This window comes from Muscardinus avellanarius (assembly GCF_963383645.1).
Source record: "Muscardinus avellanarius genome assembly, chromosome: X".
Lineage (NCBI taxonomy): Eukaryota > Metazoa > Chordata > Mammalia > Rodentia > Gliridae > Muscardinus > Muscardinus avellanarius.
In genome coordinates this window covers 45138035-45164795 of record NC_137792.1, presented here as the reverse complement: position 1 = coordinate 45164795, position 26761 = coordinate 45138035, and the positions used below count along the sequence as shown (strand labels likewise).

The 26761-nt window shown below is 51.0% G+C and overlaps 1 protein-coding gene across 8 annotated transcripts in view; it reads left to right on the top strand.

Moving 5' to 3' along the window:
- The window catches only part of IQSEC2 (IQ motif and Sec7 domain ArfGEF 2), a gene marked incomplete at both ends in the record, with an annotated part of 127733 nt that overhangs the window by 76704 nt on the left and 24268 nt on the right, over positions 1–26761 (top strand). For 4 of the 8 annotated variants that reach the window (XM_080719382.1, XM_080719381.1, XM_080719380.1 and 1 more), the window contains 2 exons: positions 20301–20562; positions 21800–22201. In XM_080719382.1, coding sequence (XP_080575508.1) covers positions 20301–20562; positions 21800–22201 — 664 coding nt within the window. Of the gene's footprint in view, positions 1–7542; positions 7646–20300; positions 20563–21799; positions 22202–26761 lie in introns of those variants that run through there. The other 4 variants (XM_080719385.1, XM_080719386.1, XM_080719384.1 and 1 more) reach the window with 1 other exon arrangement.

Below are 26761 nucleotides of genomic sequence, written 5' to 3'. Positions count from 1 at the left end.
GAACAGCCAGATTATGTAGAGACTCTTAGAGCTCTTTAAGAAGTAGAATCAAGCCGAGCACATTGGCGCGCAGCTGTAATCCTGATACTTGGGAGGCTGAGGCAGGAGGATTACAGATTTAAGGACAGCCTCGGAAACTTAGCAAGACCCTCTTTCAAAGTAAAAATTAAAATAGGGCTGAAGGAATGCCAGGCGTGGTGGCACACGGTTGTCATCCCAGCATTTGGGAGGCAGAGACCAGAGGATCGCGGTTTGCGGACAGCCTCAGCTGCTTAGGGAGGCCCTCCGCAACTCAGTGAGACCCGGTTTCAAAAAATAAAGAATAAAAAATAGGGCTGGGGGTGTAGCTCGGAGGTAGAATGCCCCTGGGTTTAATTTCCTAGTAGGAGAAAGAGAGAGAGAGAGAGAGAGAGAGAGAGAGAGAGAGAGAGAGGATGATACCCTGTTTCAAAATAAAAAGAGCTGGAGTTGCAGTTCATAGGATGAATGCTGCTTGGGTTCGATCCCTAATACCAAATATATGTTGGAGAGTTACCAAATATATATACATATATATAAATACATACAACACACATTTATACACATAAACATAAAACATGTATGTATATATGTATGTATGTATGTTAGATGGAGAATTAGCAGGATTCAGTAACTGATTTGCTGAGAGAACAGGAAGAATCTACAGTGACTCCCACGTGCATTTTTAGGCCGGGCGAATGGCGATTCCTTTCACTGAGGTGGGAAATGCAGGAGGCCAGGTGTATAGTGGTAAGAGGCCAAGGAGAGGTCCCTCTGAGGTCTGAGGGCGCAAGGTGGGGAATCATCCAGCAAGCCTCATGCTTGATGTGTTTGAGTTCTAGGAGAGAGATCTGTGCAAGAGAGAGCCACGCCTAAAGTTATGAAACGTAATGGCATGGCTGAAGGAGAGCGCAGTGAGCCGTGTGGCGGTGCACGCCTGTGATCCCGCTACTTGGGAGGCTGAGGCAGGAGGATCGCAAGTTGTAGGCCAGTCTGAGCAACTTGGTGAGACTCTGTGTAAAAATAAAAAGGGCTGCGAGTATAGCTTAGAGGTAGAATGCCACTGGGTTTGATTCTCAGTACCAATTAAAAAAGAGAATAAATGAAATAGGGCTGAGGATATAGCTCAGAGGTAGAATACCCCTGTGTTCAATCCCCAGTACCACAAAAAATGAATGAATGAATGAATGAATAAATAAATAAATAGTGTTGTGAGGATTAGCTCAGAGGCAGAATACCCTTGGGCTCAATCCCGAGTGCCAAAAAATGAACGAATGAATAAATAAATAGGTAAAAACCTTTGGGGGTAAAGCTCGAAGGTAGAATGCCATTGGCTTCAATCCCCAATACCAATCAATCAATCAATCAATATGCAAACACAAATATAAAAAGGACTGGGGTGTACCTCGGAGGTAGGTTGCCCCTGGGTTTATGTGTGGTCCCCAGTACCGCACATAAACAGTTTAGAAATTTTTAAAACAGTGGACCTCGGAAAGGAGTCCCCACAAGTAAGGAATGGGCAGAGGAAGAGATCCGAGGGGCGAGTGGAGGAGTAGGAGGAACGTCAGGCGGGAGTGGGCTCCCGGAAGGAAGCAGAGGCAGGAAGGGCCACGCAGAGGACGGCCTTGTTCAGAGTATCAACTGTGGCAGGGGCGGGGAGTAGTGGAGGGAGGGCGGAGGGAAGTCTGTTGGCTTTACCCACCCGGAGCGCCTGGGCCACCTTCCTGGGAACAGCTTCGGTGCAGTGGTGGGCGCACGCCAGGCAGATTGCAGTGGGTGGCAGAGCTCGTGGGAGGTACCAAAGAGAGATGGCCAGTGTAGACGAGTTTCTCAAGAAACTTAGCTGCGAAGAGGAGAGAGGGACAGAGTGGGGTGTGGGGGCAGAGAGAGGGTTTTTATTCCCAGATGGGAGAGAATCGAGCTTCTATAAATGAGGACAGGAAGGAGGCAACAGAAGAGGAGAGGTTGAAGATATGGAGGGAAAGGAGATAGTTGTTGTGGAGGAGGGAGAAGGGAGAAGATCTGGGACCCAGGTGGAGAGCTGGCCTTAAATAGTATAGTAGATAGCTTGGTGTGGCGGCTCACACCTGTAATCCCAGTACCTTGGAGGCTGAGACAAGACAATTGCATGTTCGAGGACAGCCTCAGCAAGTAGTGAATGCTCATCGACCTAGTGACAGCCTCTTTCAAAATTAAAAAATTAAAAATAGAGCTGGAGGTGTAGTTCAGAGGTAGAATGCTTCTGGGTTTAATCCCCAGTAAAACACACACACACACACACACACACACACACATACACACACACACACACACACACAGCAAAGCCAGGCATCATGACGCATACCTGTAATCCCAGTATTTGGGAGACTGAAGTAGGAGGATTGCAGGTTTGAGGTCAGCCTCAGAAACTTAGTGAGACCCTTTTTCAAAATTAAAAAAGAAATAAAAAGGGTTGGGATACATTTTGGAGGTAGAATGCCCCTGAACTTAATCTCCAGTACCAAAAAAATGTACAGGGACCCCCTCTTTCTCACAGGGAAGGAAAGCAGAGGTGGTGGTCCCCATAGAGGGCATTGAGGGGATTGGGTCAGAAATGCTTCAGTAAAGTTCAGAGTAATCAGCAGAGAGCCCCGACCAAGGGCCTGGATGCTGGAGCCTGAGGTGCAAAGAGTTCTCGTGGCCACGGCCAGGAGTCAGGGAGGACATCCCGCAGGAAGGAGCACTTGAGCAGGGTGAAATCCAGAGGGGATGTCAGCAGGCACAGATCTGTGCAGAAGGGAAAATATTCCAAGTGGAAGAAACAGAATCAAAAAGGCACACAGGCATGAAAAGGCTGGCTGCGCTGACGGAAGCTCGCTGATGAGAACTGGGCATGAGTAGGATACCGTTAATGCCACTGATAACAGTCACAGTAATATTTACCATGTGTGAGCCAGGTGCGATGGCGCACGCCTGTGATCTCATTCCTTGGGAGGCTGAGGCAGGGGCACTGCAGGCTCGTGGCCAGCCTGGGCAACTTAGCAAAAGCCTGTTTCAAAATAAAAATTATAGAGTGCTGGAGAGGTGCTCAGTGGTAGAGTACCCCAGGTTTTAATTGCCAAAATAATTAACTATGCCGGGCGTGGTAGCGCAGGCTTGTAATCCCCGCGCTTGGGAGGTGGAGACAGGAGGATCACAGAGGTTCGAAGCCAGCCGCGCTGGCTTAAGGGACCCTGTTTCCAAATAAAATATAAAATAGGTCTGGGAGTGTAGCCCGGAGGTAGAAGGGTCCCATCCCCAGTACCACCCAAATAATAATAATAATAATAATAATAATAATAATAATAATAATCTGATTGAAATAATGCACAGAGCCAGGTCCACACTTGTAATCCCAGTGCTTGGGAGGCTGAGACAGGAGGATCCGGGTTTGTGGCCAGCCTCAGCTACTTTGTGAAGCACTCCACAACTTAGTGAGACCTTACTTCAAAAATAAAGAATAGCCGGGCATGGTGGCGCACGCTTGTAATTCCCGCGCTTGGGAGGCTGAAACAGGAGGATCGCACAGGTTCGAAGCCAGCCTCAGCTACTTAGTGAGGCTCTCAGCAACTTAGTGAGACCCTGTTTCCAAATAAAATATAAAATAGGTCTGGAAGTATAGCCCGGAGGTAGAAAGCCCCTGGGTTCCACCCCCAGTGCCACCAAAAAAAATTTTTTTAAAAGAATTTAAAAATCAGGCTGGGGGTATAGCTTGGAGGTAGAGAATGCCCCTGGGTTCAGTCTCCAGCACCACACACACAAAAAAAGATAAAATGGTGCTTGGGGTTTAGCTTGGAGGTAGAATGCCCCTGGGTTTGATCTCCAGTACTACACACACACACACACACACACACACACACACACACACACACATAATGAGATAGGTGCATAGGGTATAGCTGGCTGAGGTTGTAGCTCTGTGGTAGAACACTTCCCTAGCACACACAAAGCCCTGGGTTCCATCCCTTGCATCACACACAAGCATACACACACGTGTGCGTGCGTACACACTTACACGCACAAGCTACCATGTATTACGCATGATAATTTTTTCAGTCGCAGGAGCTTTAACACACCTGAATTCACTTAATCTCACCATGCCCTACAGGATTGATATTTCTTCATTAGGTACATAAAGGAAAAAGAGTCTCAGGTCAAAGCCGGGCGTGGTGGCGCACGCTTGTAATCCCCACGCTTGGGAGGAGGAGACAGGAGGATCGCGCATCAAGCCAGCTGCGCTGGATTAAGAGACCCTGTTTCCAAATTAAAAAAAAAACATATAAAAATAGGTCTGGGAGTGTATCCCGGAGGTAGAAGGGCTTCCAGGAACCCCAGTACCACCAAAAACAAAACAAAACAAAAAAAAAGTCTCAGGTCAAGATGTGAAACCAAGGCCACCGAGCTAGTAGGTAGTGGGGCTAGTGTTGACCCCAGGTCTGTGTGACCCCTTCTGATAGGAAAGCCCCAGTGGGGCTGCATGTGGAGGAGCCAAATTGAGAAGTGCGATCTTTATCCAGGAGGCAGTGGAGAGCCAAGGAGGGTGTCTGAGCAGAAGAGACGGGTGCTAGAAGGCAGCCAGAGGACGGCTAATGTGGTTCAGGAAAGTAGAGAGAAGGAATTAGGAGGTGACTGCAGGGTTAGGGGGAGAAGTAGCAGGGCCAAGTAAGAGTGGAGTGAGACAGGTGTGGAGGCAATGATGCATGCCTGTCATCCCAGTGCTCAGGGGGCTGACATCGGAGGACTGCAGGTTCGAGGACAGCCTCAGCAGCTTAGTGAGGCCTTCAGCAATGTAGCAAGACCCTCTTTAAAAATAAAAATAAGCCAGGCATGGTGGTGCACACTTGTAATCCCAGTACTTGGGAGGCTGAGACAGGAGGATTGCAGGTTCACGGCCAGCCTCAGCTATTTAGTGAGGCCCTCTGCAACTTCTTGAGACCCTCTTTCAAAATAAAGAATTAAAAACAGGGAGGGTCGGGCATGGTGGTGCATGCACTTGGCCCAGTCATCCCAGTATTTGGGAGGCCGAGACAGGAGGATTGCAGGTTTGCAGTCAGCCTCAGCTACTTAGTAAGGCCCTCTGCAACCTAGTGAGACCCTCTTTCAAAATAAATAATAAAAATAGGGCTGGGGATATAACTCGGAGTTAGAATGCCCGTGGGTTCAATCCCCAATACTGCAAAATAAATAAATAAATAAATAAATAAATAAATAAAAATAAATAAATTAAAAATAGGGCTGGGGTATTGGCTCAGAGGTAGAATGGCCCTGAGTGAGCCCAGCACCACAATAAATAAATAAATAAATAAGAAACAAACAAAGAAACAAAGAAGGAAGGAAATAGCTTGGAGAGAGACTAGCCCTGCGTTCAATCCCCTGTACCACAAAAACAGGGGCGGGCAGAGCAGGCGGTGGGACTGGACTCTTCACTTGTTCCTCATGACAGCCTGGGAGAGGAGTGCATTTTGCTTCTTGCTTTATGGACGAGGAAGAGGCGTCTGAGATGCCCAGGGCTTGAGCCCTACTTCATGTGATTTTGCTGACTCAGTGAGTATGTGGAACAATGTGTCAGCGGGAGCTCTGAGTCCGAGAACCGGGGTGTGTGTGTGTGTGTGTGTGTGTGTGTGTGTGTGCGTGTGTGTGTGCGCGCACGTGCGCCTGTCTGTCAGATGGACAGAAGATCCTTCCCCTGCCTGTCTGTTTTCCTCTCCATCTCTTCCTGATCCTCCTATTTCCTGAATCCCATCCTTCCTGCATCCCTGGAGTCGAAGAGTCTGGGATTGGGATGTTGCTGTTTCCTTGGTTGTCCCGGGAAGATCAGCCTTTGCACTCCCAAGGACCTGGTCCATCGCCATCCAACTTCCCATCCATCTGCCCCATGACACCAGAGCCCAGCTCCAGCTGCTGTCACGCGCGGTCTGGCGCCTGGTATTGTCCAGCTGTCCTCTGGCGACGGGCACTTGTTCCTGCCATGGCGCCTTCCCCACCCCACAGTGGCTGTTTCACGGGCAGAGAGCCACTTTGGAAATTCGACTCCATCCAATAGCAGCTGGAGAACCCCGCTGTACCTCAGTGCCGTTGTTCGCCAGGCATTTGCTACGTGTTCTCAACCTCATGTCCATTTTACAGAGGAGGAAACTGAGGCCCCAGGAGGGGTAACATGCCCGAGGACACACGGCCTAGAAGCACTTGGAGACTGGAATATGAACCCAGGTCTTTCTGCTTCTGAACTGTGGCCTTTCCATACGCTGCTTCTAAGCATCGCCTATTTTCTTCACCCAAGCCTTTAGGAAATACAAACCTCTGTTGTTTGAGGACAGGGTGGCTATCTAGACATGCTACCAAGTTCACCCAGAGGAACTGGTTGGACTGAGTCTGAGACCCGAAGCTCTGGGAAGTTCAAATTCTGACGCTTAGCTGGGTGTGGTGGTGTACCCCCCTCACCCCAGTACTTGGGAGGCTGAGACAGGAAGACCACAGCCACAGCAACTTAGAGAGACAGGGTCTCAGCAACTTAGGCCCTGTTAAATAAAATAGGGCTGGGGTGTAGCTTGGAGGTAGAATGTGCCTGGTTCAATCCCTAGCACTCTCTCCCCACCCACACAAAACTCTTGACTCTTACCATTTCCTTGGCTGTGCGACCTCAGACAGGTTATCTAACCTCTGAGCTTTGATCCCCTCTTCTCTAAAATGCAACTTTGCAGAATTGTGGCAGGGCTTAAAAATATGACGTATGAGCCGGGCGTGGTGGCGCACGCTTGCAATCCCCGCATTTGGGAGGCTGAGACAGGAGGATCGCACAGGTTCAAAGCCAGCCTCAGCTACTGAGTGAGGCTCTCAGCAACTTAGTGAGACCCTGTTTCCAAATAAAATAGAAAAAAGGGCCGGGGGTATAGCCCAGAGGTAGAAAAGCCCCTGGGTTCCACCCCCAGTACCACACAAAAAATTATGATGTATGTAAAGTGCCAACCTAGAACACGTTGCTATTAAGTGTTAAAGCAAAGGGTGGAGCCGGGCATGGTGAGACGCACCTGTCATCCCAATGCTTGGGAGGCTGAGACTGGAGGATCCAGGTTCAAGGCCACCCTCAGCAATTTAGTGAAACCCTGTTTCAAAATTAAAAACAAACTTTAAGGCCTAGAAGCGGAACTCAGAAGTAGAATGTCCCTGGGTTCAATCCCCAGTACCAAAAAGTAAAAATTGAGTCAAGGGTGGATAGCCATCAAAGTCAGAAATGGAATTTCTGTACTTCAGGGGTAACCTGAAGACGGAGCCCAGGCCGAGTGTGGGGGAGGGCCGCCGGGAGGGGACCGGCAACAGGTCCTAGGGGACTGAGTTGGGTGCGGCCCTGGCTAATCCATCTGACCGGCCTCCCCATTGGAACCCCCCATTCTAGCCCCACCTCCCAGTCCTGGCCCTTCCTGTCTCTCCCTTGCCCTGCAAACTAATGCCTCTGCCTCTCTCTGTCACCCCCACCTGTGGCCTCTACCCTGCCCTTCCTGGCCCCAGGGAAGAGGAGGAGGAGGAGGAGACTGAGGAAGAGGAAGAGGAAGAGGACGCTCACCAGTTCTGCTGTCCGGCCTCCGGGTGCAGTAGTCCCTCCTCTCGGTAACTGAGAGGACAAGGGCCATTTTCTATGCAGAAGCAAAAGCCTTAACCAGCCCCCTCCCCAGCTCCTGCGGATCCCCCCTGGGACCCTGTCCCCCGCTTCAGGAACCAGATGGGCAAGCATCGTGCCCCTTCCTCTCCCATCTCCTTATTGGAAGTCCCCCTCTCCACTACTGTCTCTCCTGAACTCCAGCCCCTGAATTCAAAAGAGCTGGAGCCTTAGGTCTGACTAAACTGCGGGAAAAGCAAAGCTTGGAGCTTGCGGCTTGGAACCCAGACCCTCCCACACCCCCACTTCCCGCTCTCTGGGCACCCTGGAGCCTGCCACTCCTGGAGGGGTCTCCAAATGACATCCCAAGGACCTACCTCTGTCCTCTGTGAGCACAAACAGAGATGTGGGGTGCCTAGGGCTCAGAGGACCAGACGGGGACAGGACCCAGCCTGCCTAGCACCCTGTCGTTCGTTCCCTTGCTGTGGCCATCGCTGCCATTTCTTCTACTGCTTGAAGGCCTCGCCCCCTGCCACCTGCCACACTCCCATAGCGCTCTGTGTATACGAAGGAATTTCCATCAATAAAAGCTGATCTCTTCTCTCTGTCTGATGTATGTTCCACCCACCCCATCTCCCTGTCCCCGTCCCCACCAGGACCTCGCCTTCTTTCCTGTTCAGGGCTGGGAGGCAGAGTAGTATTTGATGTGTGGTATTGTCAACACCCAAGAGGCACTTGATAAATAAATGCACGAATGGCTCCTACCCTTGACACACCTGAAACGTAGTTTCCCAGCTGGGAAATGGGGAGGGAGGTTGGACCAGAGGGTCTCCAAGAGCTCTTCCAGTTCTGACATGCTGTGACTCTGAGATCATTTGATTTGAAGAAACTATGATATGTGCATTTAACAAACACTGATTCTGGGACACATTCCATATGATTCTGCGATTTCTGTTTCTACAGTGCTGTGAGGTTTGGATTCTCCAATTCTATGATTTGAACATTTCCTGACTGTAGCATTGTTTAAAAATTATTTTGATGGGATTTTAATATTCTGTGACGTTAAGATTCCATTAGCCCGTGCTTTTAATGTTCTGATTTTATAAATTTAGGGATCTCTAAATCTGAGAGGAAGCCATTTCTCCCGAGTTCAATGGCCCTAGCAAGAGAATAAACAAGCCTTGTGTGGCGGTGCATGTCTGTGATCCCAGTTCTTGGGAAGCTAAGACAGAAGGATCACAGATTAGAGGCCAGATTCAGCAATTTAGTGAGAGCCTCGCCACGTAGCAAGACCGTGTTTCAAAAAAAAATTCTTTTTAAAGGCCAGGTGAGATGGTGCACACTTGTAACCCCAGTACTTGAGAGACTGAGATGGGGGGGGTCGCAGGTTTGAGGACAGCTTCAGCAACTTAGTGAAACCCTGTTTCAAAATTTAAAAAAAAAGAACTCGGAGATAGAACATCCCTGAGTTCGATCCCCAGTAACACACACACACACACACACACACACACACACACACACACACGATAATGTCCTTTATGAAATGTCAGCCTCCCATTTTCCGTGATGTGCTTATGTTAGGAACACAGCCAGGAGACCCCAAAGTGGACTTGCACCCCACTCTCTGGTTCTGCCACCTGTTCTCTGTGTAACCTTGAGCAAGTCTTTTCTTCTCCTGGAATTGTATTTTGCTCCTGAGCCCAGTGAAAATCTGTCTACCTTTCTGGGTTGTCATGAAGATTAGCAAGAAAGAACGCCAGGAGCCCAGCGTGGGGCCCGGGGCATGCTAGAGCAAGTGTGCTGCAGCTGGGGCTTTTGTTTTGATTAAGGCCCAGGTGAGAAGCCCTCCTCTCCTCCTTCCCTCCCTCCTGTCAGCATCCCCATCACACTGAACCCGTAGTTCCTCCAGAATCTCCTTCTCACGCTCATTGCTCTACTCCGTCACTCAGCTGGTCCATTCATTCACTCACATTCTCATCTTTTCCTCTCTTCCCTCCCTCCCTTATTTTGCTCTTCCAGAAAGCATTGCTTGAGAATCTACTGGGTACAAAGCCTCATGGTAAATACTTTGAGAGATCGAACGTAAGATAGCAGCTGGGCGCGGTGTACACAACTGGAATCCCGGTCCTTGCGGGGCTGAGACAAGACGTTCATTCAAGGCCAACTTCTGCAGCTTAGCCAGACCCTCAGCAACTTAGCAAGACCCTGTTTCAAAACAAAAAGTAAAAAAGGTTGCGGTGTAGCTTGGCAGTCGAAGAGTCCTGGGTAAAATCTCCAGCACAGAGAGAGAGAGAGAGAGAGAGAGAGAGAGAGAGAGAGAGAGAGATACAGTGGCTCTGTCCTCTATGAGTTCCCCATCTCTCAGGGGACGTGAGAATTCCCCTGAGGGAGTAGACAGGGCGAGAAGGGCCAGAAGGACTGGAGAGAAATGCCTTTAGTGATGAGCACAGTACGGTCCTGGTCGAAAGAGAAGGGACATGTCTAGGTGGGCGGGGAGAGCTGGGCGTGGTAGCGCATGTCTGTGATCCCAGTACTTGGGAAGCTGAGACAGGAGGATCATACGTTTGAGGCCAGTTTCAGCAATTTAGCAAGACCCTCAGCTACTTAGTGAGACCCTGTTTCAAATTTTAAAAAAACAGGCTGGTATGTAGCTCAGAGGTAGAACGCCTCCCTGGGTTCAATCTCCAGTACCAATAAATAAATAATAAAACAAACAGGGGCAGGAAGAGGTGTCCAGGAGGGCTTGCTGGAGGAAGAAGGGCAAGAGGTGGACCTTGAAGGCTGGGAAAGAAGGCACTTTGGGAGACAGGGACCAGCTTGTGGGCCGGTGTCTGGCTGCCTCTCCAGGGCATGTGACCCTGTGGCTGGAAGGCGATCATTCTACCCTTCATCTGAGTGGAGACAGAAGGAACTGGGGGCCGCGGGAGTGGACTAAATGAAGGCAGAGGGCAAGTCAAGGGAGATGACCATCCTGGGAGCCCGGAGAGCTGGAAGGCTTCTGTGTAGGCAACTAAGTTGGCCAAACTGAACAGGGGGCCTGTGCTGGGGGAGGGGGAGAGTTTATACAGATTGCAAAAGAAGTACACCTCCACGTGTCCGCGTGCCTGTCCCCTTGTGCGCCGCTGTGCAGGTCTTCCGGTCTCGAGATACCACGAACTGCTGTGTGTGTGAGGAAACGTGCTTATGTGAAACTGGGTGTGAGGGATACTGAGAGTGTGAGATGCCGACTTGCGGTGCCTGGCAGTCTCCGTGCACGTGTCTGCTGGATGGATAACCACAAGGCTGGGTGTGGGTGGCTTGGAAGCATGTGGGAATATGGTTTTGAGGGAGAAGGTGTCAGGCACAATGGCCACACATACAGACACACATGACTTCTACCTGTGGTCTTTGGGGACCAAGGTGGCTGCTGAGCGACAGATGTGTGCTGGCACCTGGCCTGGGCATGGTGGGTCCCTGGAGGTGAATCATACCAGGCCATTGCCCTTGGGGAACCGGTGTGGGTGTGGGGAGTGGGAATGGACACTTCGAGACAGAATCAAAAGTTAGCCAGGTGCCGTGGTGTGTGCCCATGATCCCGGATACTTGGGAGAATCTCAGGTTTAAGGCAAGTCTCAGCAACTTAGTGAGAACCCATCGTGAAATAAAAAATAAATAAAGGATTGGGAGAGCCAGGTGTGGTGGCTCTTGCCTGTAATCCCAGTACTTCGGAGGCTAAGACAGGAGGATCGCAGGTTCAAGGACAGCCTCAGCAAGTAGTGAGACTCTCGTCAACCTAGTGAGACCCTGTTAAAAAATAAAAATAAGGCCGGGCATGGTAGCACACGCTTGTAATCCCCGTGCTTGGGAGGCAGAGACAGGAGGATCGTGCAGGTTCGAAGCCAGCCTCGCTGGCTTAAGAGACCCTGTTTCCAAAAAAATAAAATAAAATGGGTCTGGGAATGTAGCCCAGAGGTAGAAGGGTTCCATCCCCAGTACCACCAATAAAAAATAAATAAATAAATAATAAATAAAATAGGGCTGGGGGTATAGCTCGAAGGTAGAATGTCCCTGGGTTCACTCAACAGTACCAAAAAAGAAAAGACAGAAAAGAACCACCATGAGCCAGGCACAACAGCACATACCTGTAATCTCAGGTACTCCGGAGGCTGAGACAGGAGGATTATGGGTTCGAGGCCAGCCTCAGCAACTTAGTGAGACCTTGTTTCCAAATTAAAAATTAAAAAAAATAGTGATGTGGCTCAGTGGTAGAATGACCCTGGGTTCAATCCTGAGTGTAACACACACACACACACACATACACACGCACATGCACACACACACACACATACCAGGCACTGGGTACAATGACACACACCTAGAATCCCAGTACTTGGGAGGCTGAGACGGAAGGATTGCAGGTTTGAGGCCAGCCTCAGCAACTTAGGAAGCCCCTCAGCAAAATAAAAATGGCTAGTGGTGTAGCTCGGAGGTAGAATGCCCCTGGTTCAATCTCCAGTGGCAAACATAAAAATAAAAATAAACTCTCAGAGCCTGGGGGTGTGGCTCAGTGGTTGAGCACTTACCTAACACGGATGAGGCCCTGGGTTCCATCCCAAGCATCCCGATAAATGGCGGGGGTGCCCACTGGACACAGAGGGGCACTAGCTGACTGGTGATTCTGTGAAGGGTGGAAATGAAACCGAATTGAGCTTGCGGGAGGCCCCGCCTGCCCCCCCCTCCCCGGGCTGCAGTGCAGGGGCAGGGACAGGTGGGGGCGGTTCTGAAGCTCCAAGCGGGACACTGACCTGGAGGATGGGAGATTCTCGTGCTGGGAAGAGCCTGAGCAAGTCACTTTGACTGTCTGGGCCTCTACTTGGATCTGTGGGATCAGACTGTTCATAAAGCCTCGCTGGTAACGTCTAGCCCGGCTCTCTGGATCTCCAGCCCTTGGCCAGACAAATCCAAGAGTCACTGCTCTTGAAACCAGGAGCTTCTTGCCGGGCGGAGTGGTGTGCACCTGTGATCCCAGCATCAGGAGGCTGAGATAGGAGCGTCACAGGTTCAAGGCCAGACTCAGCAACTTAGCGAGAGCCCGTTTCAAAAAAAAAAAAAAAAAAAAAACAAGCCCGGCGTGGTGGCGCGCGCTTGTAATCCCTGCACTTGGGAGGCTGAGACAGGAGGATGGAGCAGGTTCAAAGCCAGCCTCAGCTACTTAGTGAGGCTCTCAGCAACTTATGAGACCCTGTTTCCAAATAAAGTATAAAAATAGGTCTGGGAGTATAGCCCGGAGGTAGAAAAGCCCCTGGGTTCTACCCCCAGTACCACTAAATAAATAAATAAATATAAAAAACATAAAATAAAATAGGTTTAGGGTGTACCTCTGAGGTAGAATAAATACTTCTGGTTCAATCCCAAGTACAAGAAAGAAGAAAGAAAGAAAGAAAGAAAGAAAGAAAGAAAGGGAGGGCACTGCACATGTTAGGCAAACACTGTACCACTGAGCTGGCTCCACCCCAAGCCCTTGCACTCAGATAGTTCTGTTCGAGCCTTGCTCTCCCGCTCCCGCGCTCTGAGACTCGGTGTGAGTTGCTTCATTTCTCGGTACCAGTTTCATCATCTGTTATCTCCTTCGGGGAGAACAATCCAGGCCCTGCACAGTTGCTAGGCCTAGCAAAGAGGAGGTTTTCAATAAATGACAACTGTTAGATTTAGGGCTGCAGAGAAACAGAGCTGGGATTCAAACCCTGGTCTGTGTGTTCTCAAAGCCCGTGTTTGGCCACCCTCTCTCTACCCGGTCAAGCCCTGAGCCGGCCGCCTTCTCTCCTGTCAGCCCCTGTTCCAAGCCAGGCTGGGCTCAAGATTGGGATCCCTGTGGTGCTTGGATTGGGCCACAGAAACAGCTTGCAGAAGAGCTATGGGAGAAGAGAGAGGCGACTGTGGTCCCTCTGCCTCCCCGCCCCAATCTCCTTGCCCTGTCTTCTCCTTCCAGACCCGGATACCCTGGCTGCATCTAGGTGCACTGATCTTCTTGTTTTCTTGCATCTCACTTCCGGTTTCCCCTTTCCAGCCCAAGTTGTCATGGGGATAGTCCTCGGCATCCCTTGCTTCCTCTTGCCCTCATCTTATGGTATCCATGGCAACAGCCCCCATTCATTTCCATGGCAACTGCATCCTGATCCCAACCCCTGCTGGCTGCCTGGCTCCGGGCAGTGCCAATAAAGGGAAGGAGGAAGAAAAGACCTCCCATCAGGAACAACATCCGGGGAGGGTCAGTGACAGCCCCCCCCCCATCCCTGCCATGGGCAGGCCGCCCCAGATCCCTAGGGATCTTCCTATTCTGCTTCTCCCCATCTTCGTGCGTGAGAGGTCTCTCCCTCATCTCTCCCAGCTCCTCCCAGGCAAAGCCCAGTCTACACCCACTCGCCAGGATTCCCGGGAGGTGGCGGGAGGGCTAGCGCAGGCTCTGGGGGCTAAGCCCACCTCCCCCACCCCGGTCCTCCACTCCCCAGCCCTGAGACCGTCCACAGTCACACTCCCTCTCCAGAGCCTTGTTCTTCCTCTGTCGAATCAGAATCCTAATTCTTCCCTCACGTTTGCCAGGCAGATTGAATAATGTGTGGAAAACGCCTGACACCGGGAAGGTGCGCAGCGAGTGCGAGTTTATTTTTATTCTGCTCAGCCGCCCCCAAGCAGAAGGGATCTCTCTCCCGCACTCCCCTAGCACTTCCTCTGCTCCCCAGCCCTGATAACTTTCTGCTTTGTACTGCAGTTATTTGTGTAACATGGCTTATTTCCCCCTCAGCAGAGGATGCTCTCATCTCCCCCACAGAATAGCCCAGCAGGCAGTGCGCACATGTGTGCGTGCGCATGTGCGGTCATGTCGCGGTCTGCTCGTGTGTGAACATATTCCAATTTCCATGTGGCTGTGGCTGTGTTTTTGCTTCTAGGTCTGTTGGCCTTTGGATGTATCCGCTTTCTGTTTGTGTATACATTTACTGGCACTGGCGATTGAACCCAGGGGCGTTCTACCTCCAAACTACACCCCGAGCCCTTTTTTAAAAAATTGGGAACAGGGTTTTGCTTAGTTGCTGAGGGACCTGTTATTGAGGCAAACCTCAAATGTGTGATCCTCCTGTCTCAGCCTCCCAAGCACCTAGATTACAGGTGTGCATCACCATACCCATCTAGCCCTTTTACGTTATTATTATTTATTATTATTATTATTATTATTATTATTATTATTATTATTATTTTGCGGTACTGGGGATGGAACACCCAGGGGCATTCTACCTCTGAGCTACACCCTCAGCCCTATTTTTTTATTCTTTATTTTGGAAACAGGGTCTCACTGAGTTGCAGAGGGCCTCACTAAGTAGCTGAGGCTGTCCATGAACTGCGATCCTTCTGTCTCAGCCTCCCTAGTGCTAGATTACAAGTGTGCGCTACCACGCCCGGCTCTTTATTATTATTATTATTATTTTGAGGCACAGGAGATTGAATCCAGGGGCACTCTATCAATGAGCTGCATCCACAGCCCTTTTTATTTGGAGACAGGGTCTCCCTAAGTTGCCGAGGTTGGCCTTGACCTTCAATCCTCCTGTCTCAGCCCGCCTATGTCTGTTTTTGTGTCTGTGCATGAGTGTGTGTGTGAGCGTGTACACGCACACACTCACGCGTGCATGTGTGCATGCACATGCCCTTGGCAAGGAGGAGTCTAGAGAGAGAGAGGTCTCTCTCAGAGACTTTCTGAAGTCTAGGAATCTAAAAAGGAGATTACAGCCGGGCGTGGTGGCGCACACTTGTAATCCCCGCGCTTGGGAGGCTGAGACAGGAGGATCACAGGGGTTCGAAGCCAGCCTCAGCTACTTAGTGAGACCCTGTTTCCAAATAAAAAAAATTAAAAAAAAAAGTTCTGGGAGTATAGCCTGGAGGTAGAAAGCCTCTGTGTTACACACCCAGTACCACAAAAAAATAAATAAATAAAAATAAAAATAAATAAAAATAAAAAGGAGATTGCAGCCAGGCGTGGTGGCACACTTGGCTTGGGAGGCTGAGACAGGAGGATCGCACAGGTTCGAAGTCAGCCTCGGCTACTTAGTGAGGCTCTCAGCAACTTAGTGAGACCCTGTTTCCAAATAAAATATGAAAAAATAGGTCTGGAAGTGTGGCCTGGAGGTAGAAAGCCCTGGGTTCCATCCCTAGTAGCACAAAAAATAAAAATAAAAAGGAGATTGTGTTCACTTAAGCCCTGCACACAGGAGAAACTGAGGTACAGGCCTGCCCAGCTTCTTACTCTGTAGCAGTGTTCTGTGTGTGTTTTGGGGGGGTTCTGTGTGATCAGCATGTTCCCAGTGTTTGGGGGGCTTTCACTTTGAGGGGTTCCACACCCCCCAGATCCCAATCTTCAGTGGTATCATGTCAGAAACAACCCCACAAATGGGCATGGTAGCATGCCTTTGTAATCCCAGTACTTGGGAGGTTGAGACAGGAGGATTGCTGGTTCAAGGCCAGCCTCAGCAAGTAGCAAGACTCATCAACCTAGCAAGATCCTGTTTCAAAACAAAACCTAAAATAGGGCTGGGGGTGTAGCTCAGAAGTAGAACGCCCCTGGGTCCAATCTCTAGCACCACACACACACACACACACACACACACACACACACACGGAAGAACCAGCAACTCCACAAGCAACCTCCTCTTTTGTCCAGGCCCGCTCATGGGAGGCTCTGCTGACACACTGAAGTCCTTGTCGCTGTTCCCTTTGCAACCAAAACAAGAGGGGGGAAATCTCTCAAGGAAGGACTTGCCAGAGAGTGGAGCACTGGGGCCCAAGGGTTTGGGAAAGCAGGGAGCCAGGAGTGAGGAGGGGAAAGAAGATGGCAGGTGGATTGCAGGTTCGAGGACAGCCTCAACAACTTAGTGAGGCCCTGTCAGGTCAGAAGAGCCAGCCATGGCCTTGGGGAAGAAGCTGGAGGTTATCCCACGGAAATTGATTCCTATAAGCCTGGGTCGGGTCATACTCCTCCTCTGTTAGCTCAGTCAGAGCAAAAGTCAGGTCTTTGCCCTCATTATCTGGTAGATATACCTCCTATCACTGTCCCCTCCTTCACTGTTCCTCAAACCTGCCAAGCACACTTCTATCACAAAACCTGCCAAGCACAGTTCTGTCACAGGGCCTTTGCACTGGCTGTACTCTGTCTGTACTGTTTTTGCCTCACACAGCCACAAAACTTACTTCTATCAGGGTTCTACTTATAATGCTGCTCTCCCCAAAAGGCCTTCCCTGGGTACCATATCTAAAAAAGTGCTTTCACGCTGGGCCTGGTGGTGCCCACCTGTAATACTAGTATTTGGGAGACTGAGACAGGAGAATGGCAGATTTGAGGCCAGCTTCAGCAATTTAGCAAGGCCCTCAACAACTTAGAAAGAACCTGTTTCAAATGAATGAAAACAAATAAGTAAAATTGGGCTGGAGGTGTAGCTCAGAGGTAGAATGCCCCTGGGTTCCATCCCCAGTACAAAAACAAACAAAAAGCAAACAAAAACAGAAACAAACCCTCTGCTTTTCTTCCCTTCCCAGTATTTGCCCATCTGCAATGATAGATTCATCTATATACTTACGTCTGCTTATTTTCTTTGGAAACAGAGTCTCTTTTTTTCTTTTTTGGTGGTACCGGGGTGGAACCCATAGGCTTTCTACCTCCGGGCTATACTCCCAGACCCATTTTATATTTTATTTGGAAACAGGGTCTCACTAGGTTGCTGAGAGCCTCACTAAGTAGCTGAGGCTGGCTTCGAACCCGTGCGATCCTCCTGTCTCAGCCTCCCAGGTGCTGGGATTACAAGCATGCACCACCACGTCTGGCTATTTGTTTCAATTTTTGTGGTAGCAGGAACTGAACCCAGAGGCAGTCTACCTCAGAGCTCTCCTCTCAGCCCTATTTTATTTTTATTTTGGAAACAGGGTCATGCTAGGTTGATGAAGAGTCTCACTCATTGCTGAGGCCGGCCTCGAACCTGTGATCTTCCTGCGATCTCAGCCTCCCCAGTACTGGGATTACCGGTGTGCACCACCTTGCCGGGCTCGGGTTCTATTTTTGAAAGTTCTCTCTGGCCACAGGCTGGAGGACAGATTGGAGGAGGAGGCTGTGGTATCAGCCCAAGCGAGAGTTTTAAGCAGCCACCCGAGAGTATTCAGTGCCTCTTTGTGCCAGAAGCCTTTACTGAGCACCTCTTGTGGCCCGGGCCCTGTGCTCTGAGCTAGCTAGGAGATTACCAAATTCTCTTCCTGTGCTGGAGTTTGAGAGTCGTGCACACAAATAGCTGTCACGCTTTGCCAAAGCTAATCTGTGCCATAAAAAGAAGGACAGCCATGTGCTGTGGGGGAGCTCTGAACAGGATCAACGATCATTTCCGGCTGGCGGCAGGATTCGGGAGGCCTTCTCAGTGGTGGCATCTGACCTGGGGGACTCCTCGGATTGTACGTAGCAGAAACGATGGCGATCGCGAAGGCAGAGGGTTGTCCGTGAGCAGGGCAGGGTGACAAACAGGCCTTGGGCCAGGGTGGATGGAGTAGGGGCCCGGCAGCCAACCCCACAGTTTCTTCATGTTTGACAGTGTGGGCCCTGGAGTCAAACTGCCTGGGTTTGAATCCTGCCTGTATTCTTGGCAGCTCTGTGACCATGGATATGTTACTTAACCACTCTGGGCTTCCATTTCTTTACGTCTAAAATGAACATAAATAACAATACCTACCTCCTAGGGTTGCCTGGAAGAACAACCAAATTTGTGTGTGTGTGTGTGTGTGTGTGTGTGTGTGTGTGTGTACACGCGGGGGGGGGGGGTTGTGCTGGGGATTCTACCTCTGAGCTGCACCTCCAGCCCTATTTTATTTATATTTGGAAAGAGGGCCTCACTAAGTTGCTGAGGCTGGCTGCAAACCTGCGATCCTCCCGTCTCAGCTTCCTAAATTCTGGGATTACAGGCATGTGCCACCATGCCCGGCTCTGAGCAAATTATTGAGTGGGAAGTGAGAAGAATGGTACCTAAACATGCTAAGGGTACTATGAGCATTGTCTCTGGTGTTTTGAAGCGCTTTCAAGTGTTGTAATAAGGATCTTTGGCTGTGCCTTCTGGGCAGTGGGAGCTATGGATGGTTCGGGAGTCCAGGGAGGCTGTCGATGGAGGCTGAGATGGAACCAGGTGCTGGGGATGAGTGTTTGAGGATGAAAGGAGGAGCCTCTTCCATGCTGGGGCCCATGAGCCCCACGAGGAGAGAGGATTTGGGGTGGAGGAGTCCCCAACCTGTTTGTGCTTCTGCCTTACCGGGGCAGTGTTGCAGGCTGATGCTTGGAGGGCAGAGTATGAGCAGAGGGCGGGAGCCCCCCAGCGCAGCTCCCAGGCCTGCTGTACCTCAAGTTCCTGTGCTCGCAGGGAACCCCCTCCACCCACCCCAACTCGCCTCCGCCTGGCACCCTGGCTTCTCCCAAGTAGGGGCTGGGGAGTGGCCCCTTAACCCTTTCACCAGCTAAGAACCCCCAACCTCCTCCCCCAGACCCAGGCCATTCTATGGGCGCCGAGCCACACCCGTCCCCACCCACAGCCTCCTCCTGCCTGCTCTTCCCCTCCCGCTTCTCCCCACCTCTGCGGCTCAGGGCTCCGGGGCTCTGTCGCCACCTGGGTTTCCTGGCAGCCCGGTTGCCATAGCACCGTGGGAGCAGGTTCGGCAGAACAACAGCTCTGGGGTAACCCTGGCAGGCAGGACCCGGGCCCAGCGCCTGTCACCCTGCGGCCTGGAGACCCTCCTCCCAGAGCAGAGGCGGCCATGAGGAGGAAAAGGAAGCTGCCCCGGAGGGCGGCTCTTTACCTGTGAGGACGCTGGATGGGCGGCGCCTCCCACTGGTGCCACTGGGCCCTGGGCACCGGCCAGGCTCGGCGCTGCTGGGGGCAGGGGAGGGCAGCAGGGGGAGGGCTGGGCAGGGGTGGTGGGGGCCTGGGTGAGCCCGGGCACCAGGGGACAGGGCCAGGAGGGGATGGCACCCCAAGGGAACTGGTCTGGGGGTGGTGCTGGGGTGGCACTGGGAGGAAAATCACAGCCACAGAGGGCAGGGTATCGGGGCCAGGGCGGAAGGGATGGGACTGAGAGCAGCCTGGGCAGGGGAGAACCAACCCACAAGAGGAGGAGGGCTTGCGGTTATAGTAGCCCTTAGGGGCTAGGACTGTTAGAAAAGGGGGCTCAAAGCAGGGCACACGCCTGGAATCCCAGTACTTGGGAGGCTGAGACAGGAGGATCTCAGGTTCAGGGCCAGCCTCGGCAACTCAGGGAGGCCCTGTGCAACGTAGGGAGACCCTGTTTTCAAATAAAGAATAAAACAGGGCTGGAGGCATAGCTCAGAGGTAGAACACCCCCCGAGTTCAACCCCTAGTACAGTACAGGGGGCGGGGAAGAAGAGGGCGGTGCAGGGATGGGGCTGGAAGGGATCGGGATTAAAGGGGACCGAGGACGGAGCTATGAAAGCTGCTCCCTTGAAGGGAAGAGACTGTGGGGTAGAGTGAGGAGACAGCTTGAGGGCTAGACTCCCTGTGGCCTTTAAGTGTTGGAGGAAAATGGGGCAGCAGTCCGGCACGCTCAGCCACCCCCAGGCCACTGGCCTGTTCCCACCCCCCAGGCTCATCTTATCTCGTCCCCACAGTGTGGAGGGTGATGCCCCAGGCAGTGACCTGAGCACAGCGGTTGATAGTCCGGGGAGCCAACCCCCCTACCGGCTGAGCCAGATGCCCCCCACCAGCAGCCACATGGGGGGCCCCCCTGCTGGGGTAGGCCTTCCCTGGTCTCAGCGGGCACGCCTCCAGCCAGCCAGCGTGGCCCTGAGGAAGCAGGAGGAGGAGGAGATAAAGCGCTCCAAGGCCCTGTCGGACAGCTATGAACTCTCCACAGACCTGCAGGACAAGAAGGTACAGGGGGCAGGGGGCTCGGGTGGCGAGAGAGCCCGGGGAGGGGTTGGGCTGGGGGGCTTCAGGGTGCTGCCCCGGGAGACAGAGTGACATTGGCGGTGGAGGAGACTGGCCCCAGCACCCTTTTCCTCCCTGAGGACTCACTCCTTTGCCACCCATCCACTGAGCCTCCTATTCACTAGACAAACATTATCGAAGCAGAAGCCAGCGTGGTGGCACTCGGCTGCAATCCCAGTACTTGGGAGGCTGAGACGGGAGGATCACAGGTTGAGGCCAGCCTCAGCAACTTCGTGAGACTCTCAGCAACTTAGTGAGATCCTGCTTCAAGAAAAAATAAAATAAAATAAAACAGGGCTGGGAGTGTAGCTTGAAGGTACAGTGCCCCTGGGTTCAGTCCCCAGTACCAAAAAAGGAAAAAAATTATCCAGCTCCTGGCCCAGGTCCTGGAGTGGTACTGGAGTAGTAAAGACCCGCACCCAGTCTTCACAAATGCTCATTAGCACACACGTTAGTTGACAGCTTCACAGTATGATATGAGGTATTGTTTAGGTTTGAAAATGAGGAGTGGGAAGACAAGATATGATGTGTAAGAGAAAAGAGGCCTGGAAGGACATATACAAAAATATTCACAATGGAGCCGGGCGTGGCGGCGCACGCTTGTCATCCCGGCATTCGGGAGGCTGAGACAGGAGGATCGCGGTTCGCGGACAGCCTCGGCTCCTTAGTGAGGCCCTCTGCAACTCAGTGAGACCCGGTGTCAAAATAGAGAATCAAAAATAGGCCTGGGGGTGCGGCTCAGAGTTAGAATGCCCTTGGGTCCCACCTCCAGTAACGCAAAAAAAAAAAAAAAAAGGAAAGAAAGAAAAGAAAACCCATAACATAGTCCAATCCCATGTGACCAGTACTCTCCGAGGCTCGCGATCCGTGGAAGGCACAGCCTGACCGGGGGAGGTGTGCTTGCGGCCAGGCCGTCACCCTGGGGCTTTTTGGTGGTACTGGGGGTGGAACCCAGAGGCTTTCTACCTCCGGGCTACGCTCCCAGACCTATTTTATATTTTATTAGGAAACAGGGTCTCACTAAGCTGCTGAGAGCCTCACCAAGTAGCTGAGGCTGGCTTCGAACCTGCGCGATCCTCCTGTCTCAGCCTCCCAAGGACTGGGATTACAAGCGCGCGCCACCACGCCCGGCTTCACCCTGGGGTAACTTTCTGACCTTGTCCCTCACCCTCCCTGCCAGGTGGAAATGCTGGAGAGGAAGTACGGGGGCTCCTTCCTGAGCCGCAGGGCTGCCAGGACCATCCAGACGGCCTTCCGCCAGTACCGCATGAACAAGAACTTTGAGCGGCTCCGCAGCTCCGCCTCCGAGAGCCGCATGTCCCGTCGCATCATCCTTTCCAACATGCGGATGCAGTTCTCCTTTGAGGAGTACGAGAAAGCACAGAACCCCGCGTACTTCGAGGGCAAGCCCGCCTCGCTGGACGAGGGTGCCATGGCCGGTGCCCGGAGCCACCGGCTTGAACGGGGGCTCCCGTATGGAGGCTCCTGCGGTGGGGGCATCGATGGCGGCGGAAGCTCGGTCACCACTTCTGGAGAGTTTTCTAATGACATCACAGAGCTCGAGGACTCCTTCTCCAAACAGGTCAGGAGCCCTGCAGAAGGGCCTTTCTTCCCCAGCCCCAGCTCTGCCCCTACTCCTCTTGATCTATATCCCAAACTGGAAGATGCCCCATTTCATAGCAGCACATAGCTATGACCAAGCCTTACTCGGGAGGCTGACACAGGAGGATCACAGGTTTGAGGCCAGCGTCTGCAAGTTAGTGAAACTCTGTTTCAGCCAGGGGTGGTGGCGCAGGCTTGTAATCCCAGTAATAGGGAGGCTGACAGGAGGAGCGAGGTTCACGGACAGCCTCAGCTTCTTAGGCCCTCTGCAACTCATTGAGACCCTGTTTCAAAATAAAGAATTAAAAAAATAGGGCTGGGGGTGTAGCTCGGAGGTAAAATGCCCCTGAGTTCAATCCCCAGTACCACAAATAATAATAAAAATAAAGCAAAAAAAAAAAAAAAAAAAACCAAGAAAGAGCCAGGCATGGTGGCGCACCCTTGTAATCCCAGCATCTGGGAGGCTGAGACCAGAGGGTCCTGGTTCAAGGCCAGCCTCAGCTAATTAGTAAGGCCCTCTGCAACTCAGTGAGACCTGGTTTCAAAATAAAAAGAATAAAAAATAGGGCGGGAGGTGTAGGTCGGACTTCAAACGTCTCTGGGTTCCATCCCCAGATCCTCAAAATAAATAAATAAATTAATTAATTAAAAAAGAAGAAAGAAAGAACTCTGACCTAAGTTGAGACCGTGAGAACAGAATCGGTGCAGCTCTGTGGTAGAATGTGCCTGGGTTCAATCCCCAGTATGAGAGAGAGAGAGAGAGAGAGAGAGAGAGAGAGAGAGAGAGAGAGAAAGATGGAAAAGAAAAATGGTAGAACAGCAAGGTGAAGATTTGGGAGTATAGGACAAATAAGAAAATAATGTCCCCACTGTTTGGAACTTGATCTTCTGTCGAATACAGCTAAACTAACAGGTAAGGCACTTCCACCAAGCGCTGCGTAGTAAAAACAGCTACCGCTGAATGAGTTTTAAATATGGTGGGCTGAGATCAGTGCTCACCGCAGTCATGAGATGACCACAACAATCGCTATTCCCATTTTATTGGTGAGGAAAGCCCCAAATCACTCAGAGAGTACCGGGCAGCGTCAAAACACAAGCCCAAGCCGGGCATGATGGTGCCATGCCTGTCATCCCAGTACTTGGGAGGCTGAGACAGGAGGATTGAAGGTTCAAGGCTAGCCTCAGCAACTTAGCAAAGCCCTCATAATTTTAGCAAGGCCATGTTTCAAAATAAAAAGTAAAGTAGGGCTGCAGGTGTAGCTCAGAAGTAAAAAAAAAAAAAAATGCCCCTGGATTCGGTCCAGCTGGGTGTCAAGGTACGCATCTATACTCCCAGGATTTAGGAGGCTGAGACAGGAGGATGTCAGGTTTGAAGCCAGCCTCAGCAACTTAGACCTTGTTTCAAAATGAAATAAAATAAAATAAAATAAAGACGGGCGTGGTGGCGCACGCTTGTAATCCCCGCGCTCGGGAGGCTGAGACAGCACGATTGCACAGGTTCGAAGCCAGCCTCAGCTACTTAGTGAGGCTCTCAGCAACTCAGTGAGACCCTGTTTCCAAAGAAAATATAAAAAATAGGTCTGGGAGCATAGCCCAGAGGTAGAAAGCCTCTGAGTTCCACCCCCAGTACCACCAAAAAATAAAAATAAAAAAATAAAAAGTAGGGCTGGGGGTACAGCTCAGAGGTAGCATGCCCTCGTGTTCCATCCCCAACATCAAACACACCACACCATACAAGGCCGGTTCCCTATACGGCAAAATGTGCGCCCACAATCACTTCTGTCACTGTCTCGCCTGGGGGCAGTCTGTACTCTGCTTCTCCAACCCCACCTGAGAGGTGGCTGTGCGTGGTCTTCATGACCCCTGGGTAGGGGGAAGGTATGTGTTTTTGGCATCTGGCAGTTAAGTTCAGGGTGTCATTATGCTGCTAAGAGGCCTACGAGACAGGCTACTGGCCCTATTCCACAGAGGACACTGGAGCCATGGCACTGGCCCTGGTCCTTATTCTCAAGGCTCTCCCAGCCTGGTAGGAAATAGCAGATGACATGTGTATGCATGGCTATATGTAATGACATATGTATTCACTATTCCTGGGATAGAGCGTGCTCAGAGCCATGTGAAAGGACCCCGGGAGGAGCGCAGAAGGCTTCTTGGGGAAAACAGCATTAGAAAAATAGGCCTTAGCAAACTGAGAGGATTTAGCAAGTTAGAGGCAGTTGGGAGGGTGTTGCTTGCATCAGTAATCCCAATACTTGGGAGGCTGAGATGGGAGGATTACAGGTTTAAGGCCAACCTCAGCAATGTCGGGAGATCATCAGAAACTTAGCAAAACTCTATTTTAATTTTATCTTATTTTATATTTTGTGGTACTGGGGATTGAATCCAGGGGCCTTCTACCTCTGAGCCACATCCCCAGCCCCATTTTCTATTTGATTTTGAAACAGGGTCTTGCTAAATTGCTGAGGCCGGCCTTGAATCTGTAATCCTTCTGTCTCAGTCTCCCAAGTACTAGGATTATAAGGGCACCTGGCGAGTCCCTGTTTTTAAATAAAAAAATTAAAGGTGCTAGTGGTATAGCTCAGGAGTGAAATGTCCCTGGGTATCAAAAAAAAAAAAAAGAAAGAAAGAAAACATGGAAAGATTGGGATGTAACTCGCAGGGAGGGGGTAGGAGATCATTCGATCATAAATTTAAAAAAATAGATCTACAAATTGCCAGGCATGGTAGCACATGCTCATAATTCCAGTATTTGGGAGGCTGAGACAGGAGGATAACAGGATTGAGGACAGCTTCAGCAAGTAGTGAGACTCTCATCAACCTAACGAGACCCTGTTTCAAAATAAAAATTAAAGCTGGGTGTGGTGGTACACACTTGTAATCCTACTACTTGGGAGGCTGAGATAGTAGGATCACAGGTTCATGGCCAGCTTCAGCTGCTTAGTGAGGCCCTCCGCAACTTAGTGAGACCCTGTTTCAAAATAAAGAATTAAAAATAGGACTGGGAGCTGGGCATGGTGGTGTATGTGTGTAATCCCAGCCGGGAGGCTGAGACTGGAGAATCGCGGTTCGCGGACAGCCTCAGCTACTTAGGTCCTCCGCAACTTAGTGAGACCCTGTTTCAAAATAAAGAATAAAACATAGGACAGGGGGTGTAGCTCGAAGGTTGAATGCCCCTGGATTCCAGCCTCAGTGCCGCAAAATTAATTAATTAATTAATTAAAAATATGGCTTTGATGTAGCTCAGAAGTAGACTGCCCCTGGGTTCAATCCCCAGTACCATACACATACACAAACACACACACACACACACACACACACACACACACACACACATAAATAAATAGAACTGGAGCTATAGCTTGGAAGTACCATGTCCATGGATTCAAGGACTGGAGGTGTAGCTTAGAGGTAGAATACCCTAGTTCAACCTCCTAGCACCAAAATAAGTAAATAAAAATAATAGAAAAAGAAATTATTAAATGAATGAAGCTTTACAAGAGAAGAAATCGGTCTGCTAGAAACCTGGTGATCCAGCCTGGCCTGCTTCCTGGAACTAGTAATGAGACTGAAGGAAGGAGTGAGGTATTTGTTCATTCATGTGACAGACTTACTGAAACTTCTGTGTCGAGCGGTACGTGGAGCTGAGCTCAAAAAGAGAGAAAGCCGACCTGCACCCATCCCTCGAGGGGAGAGTAGGAGGCTCACAGTGTGATGGGAGAGAGGATGGGGCCCGGTCTCGGCTCTCAGCACTGTGCCAATGTGATGGAGAAGTGTGTATTACTTGTCTGTTGCTGTCCAATAAATCTACCAGCTTAAGACTGAGCTTAGAGACCGAGCTCAAACCACATTTGTTTTCGACAACATGGTTATTATCTCCAGCCACTTCGGAGGGCGGGGGCCATGCAGTCCGGCCCAGGGGCCAGCTGTAGGGTAGGACCACAATCTCTGAAGACTTCACTGGGGCTTACAGTTCTGCTTTCAAGCTCACTGCTTGGGCTATTATTAGCAGGAGGACTGGGTTCCTCTGATTATTTATTTATTTATTTATTTTTGGTGGTACTGGGGGTGGAACCCAGAGGCTTTCTACCTCCGGGCTATACTCCCAGCCCTATTTTATACTTTATTTGGAAACAGGGTGTCACTAAGTTGCTGAGAGCCTCACTAAGTAGCCGAGGCTGGCTTCGAACCTGTGTGATTCTGTCTCAGCCTCCCAGAAGCGAGGATTACAAGCGTGCGCCACCACGCCCGGCCTCTCTGATTTCTAAGCAAGGTCTCATTAAGTTGCTGACGATTTCCCTCTGTGGCTGAGACAGGCCTTGAAACTAGGCTCCTCCTAAATCCGCCTCCCAGGTACAGGGATTACAGGTGTGCCCCCAACCCCTCCCCTCCAGTGGTGGCAGTGTTTCCTAAACTATACAGATATACCCAGTCTTCCCCAGGTCCAAAAAAGTCCGAGCCAGCAAGAGCTCCCCAGGCAGAGACTGCGGTCTTTTACAACCAAATCCCCGAAGTGACATAGTCTCACTTCTACCATATGCTG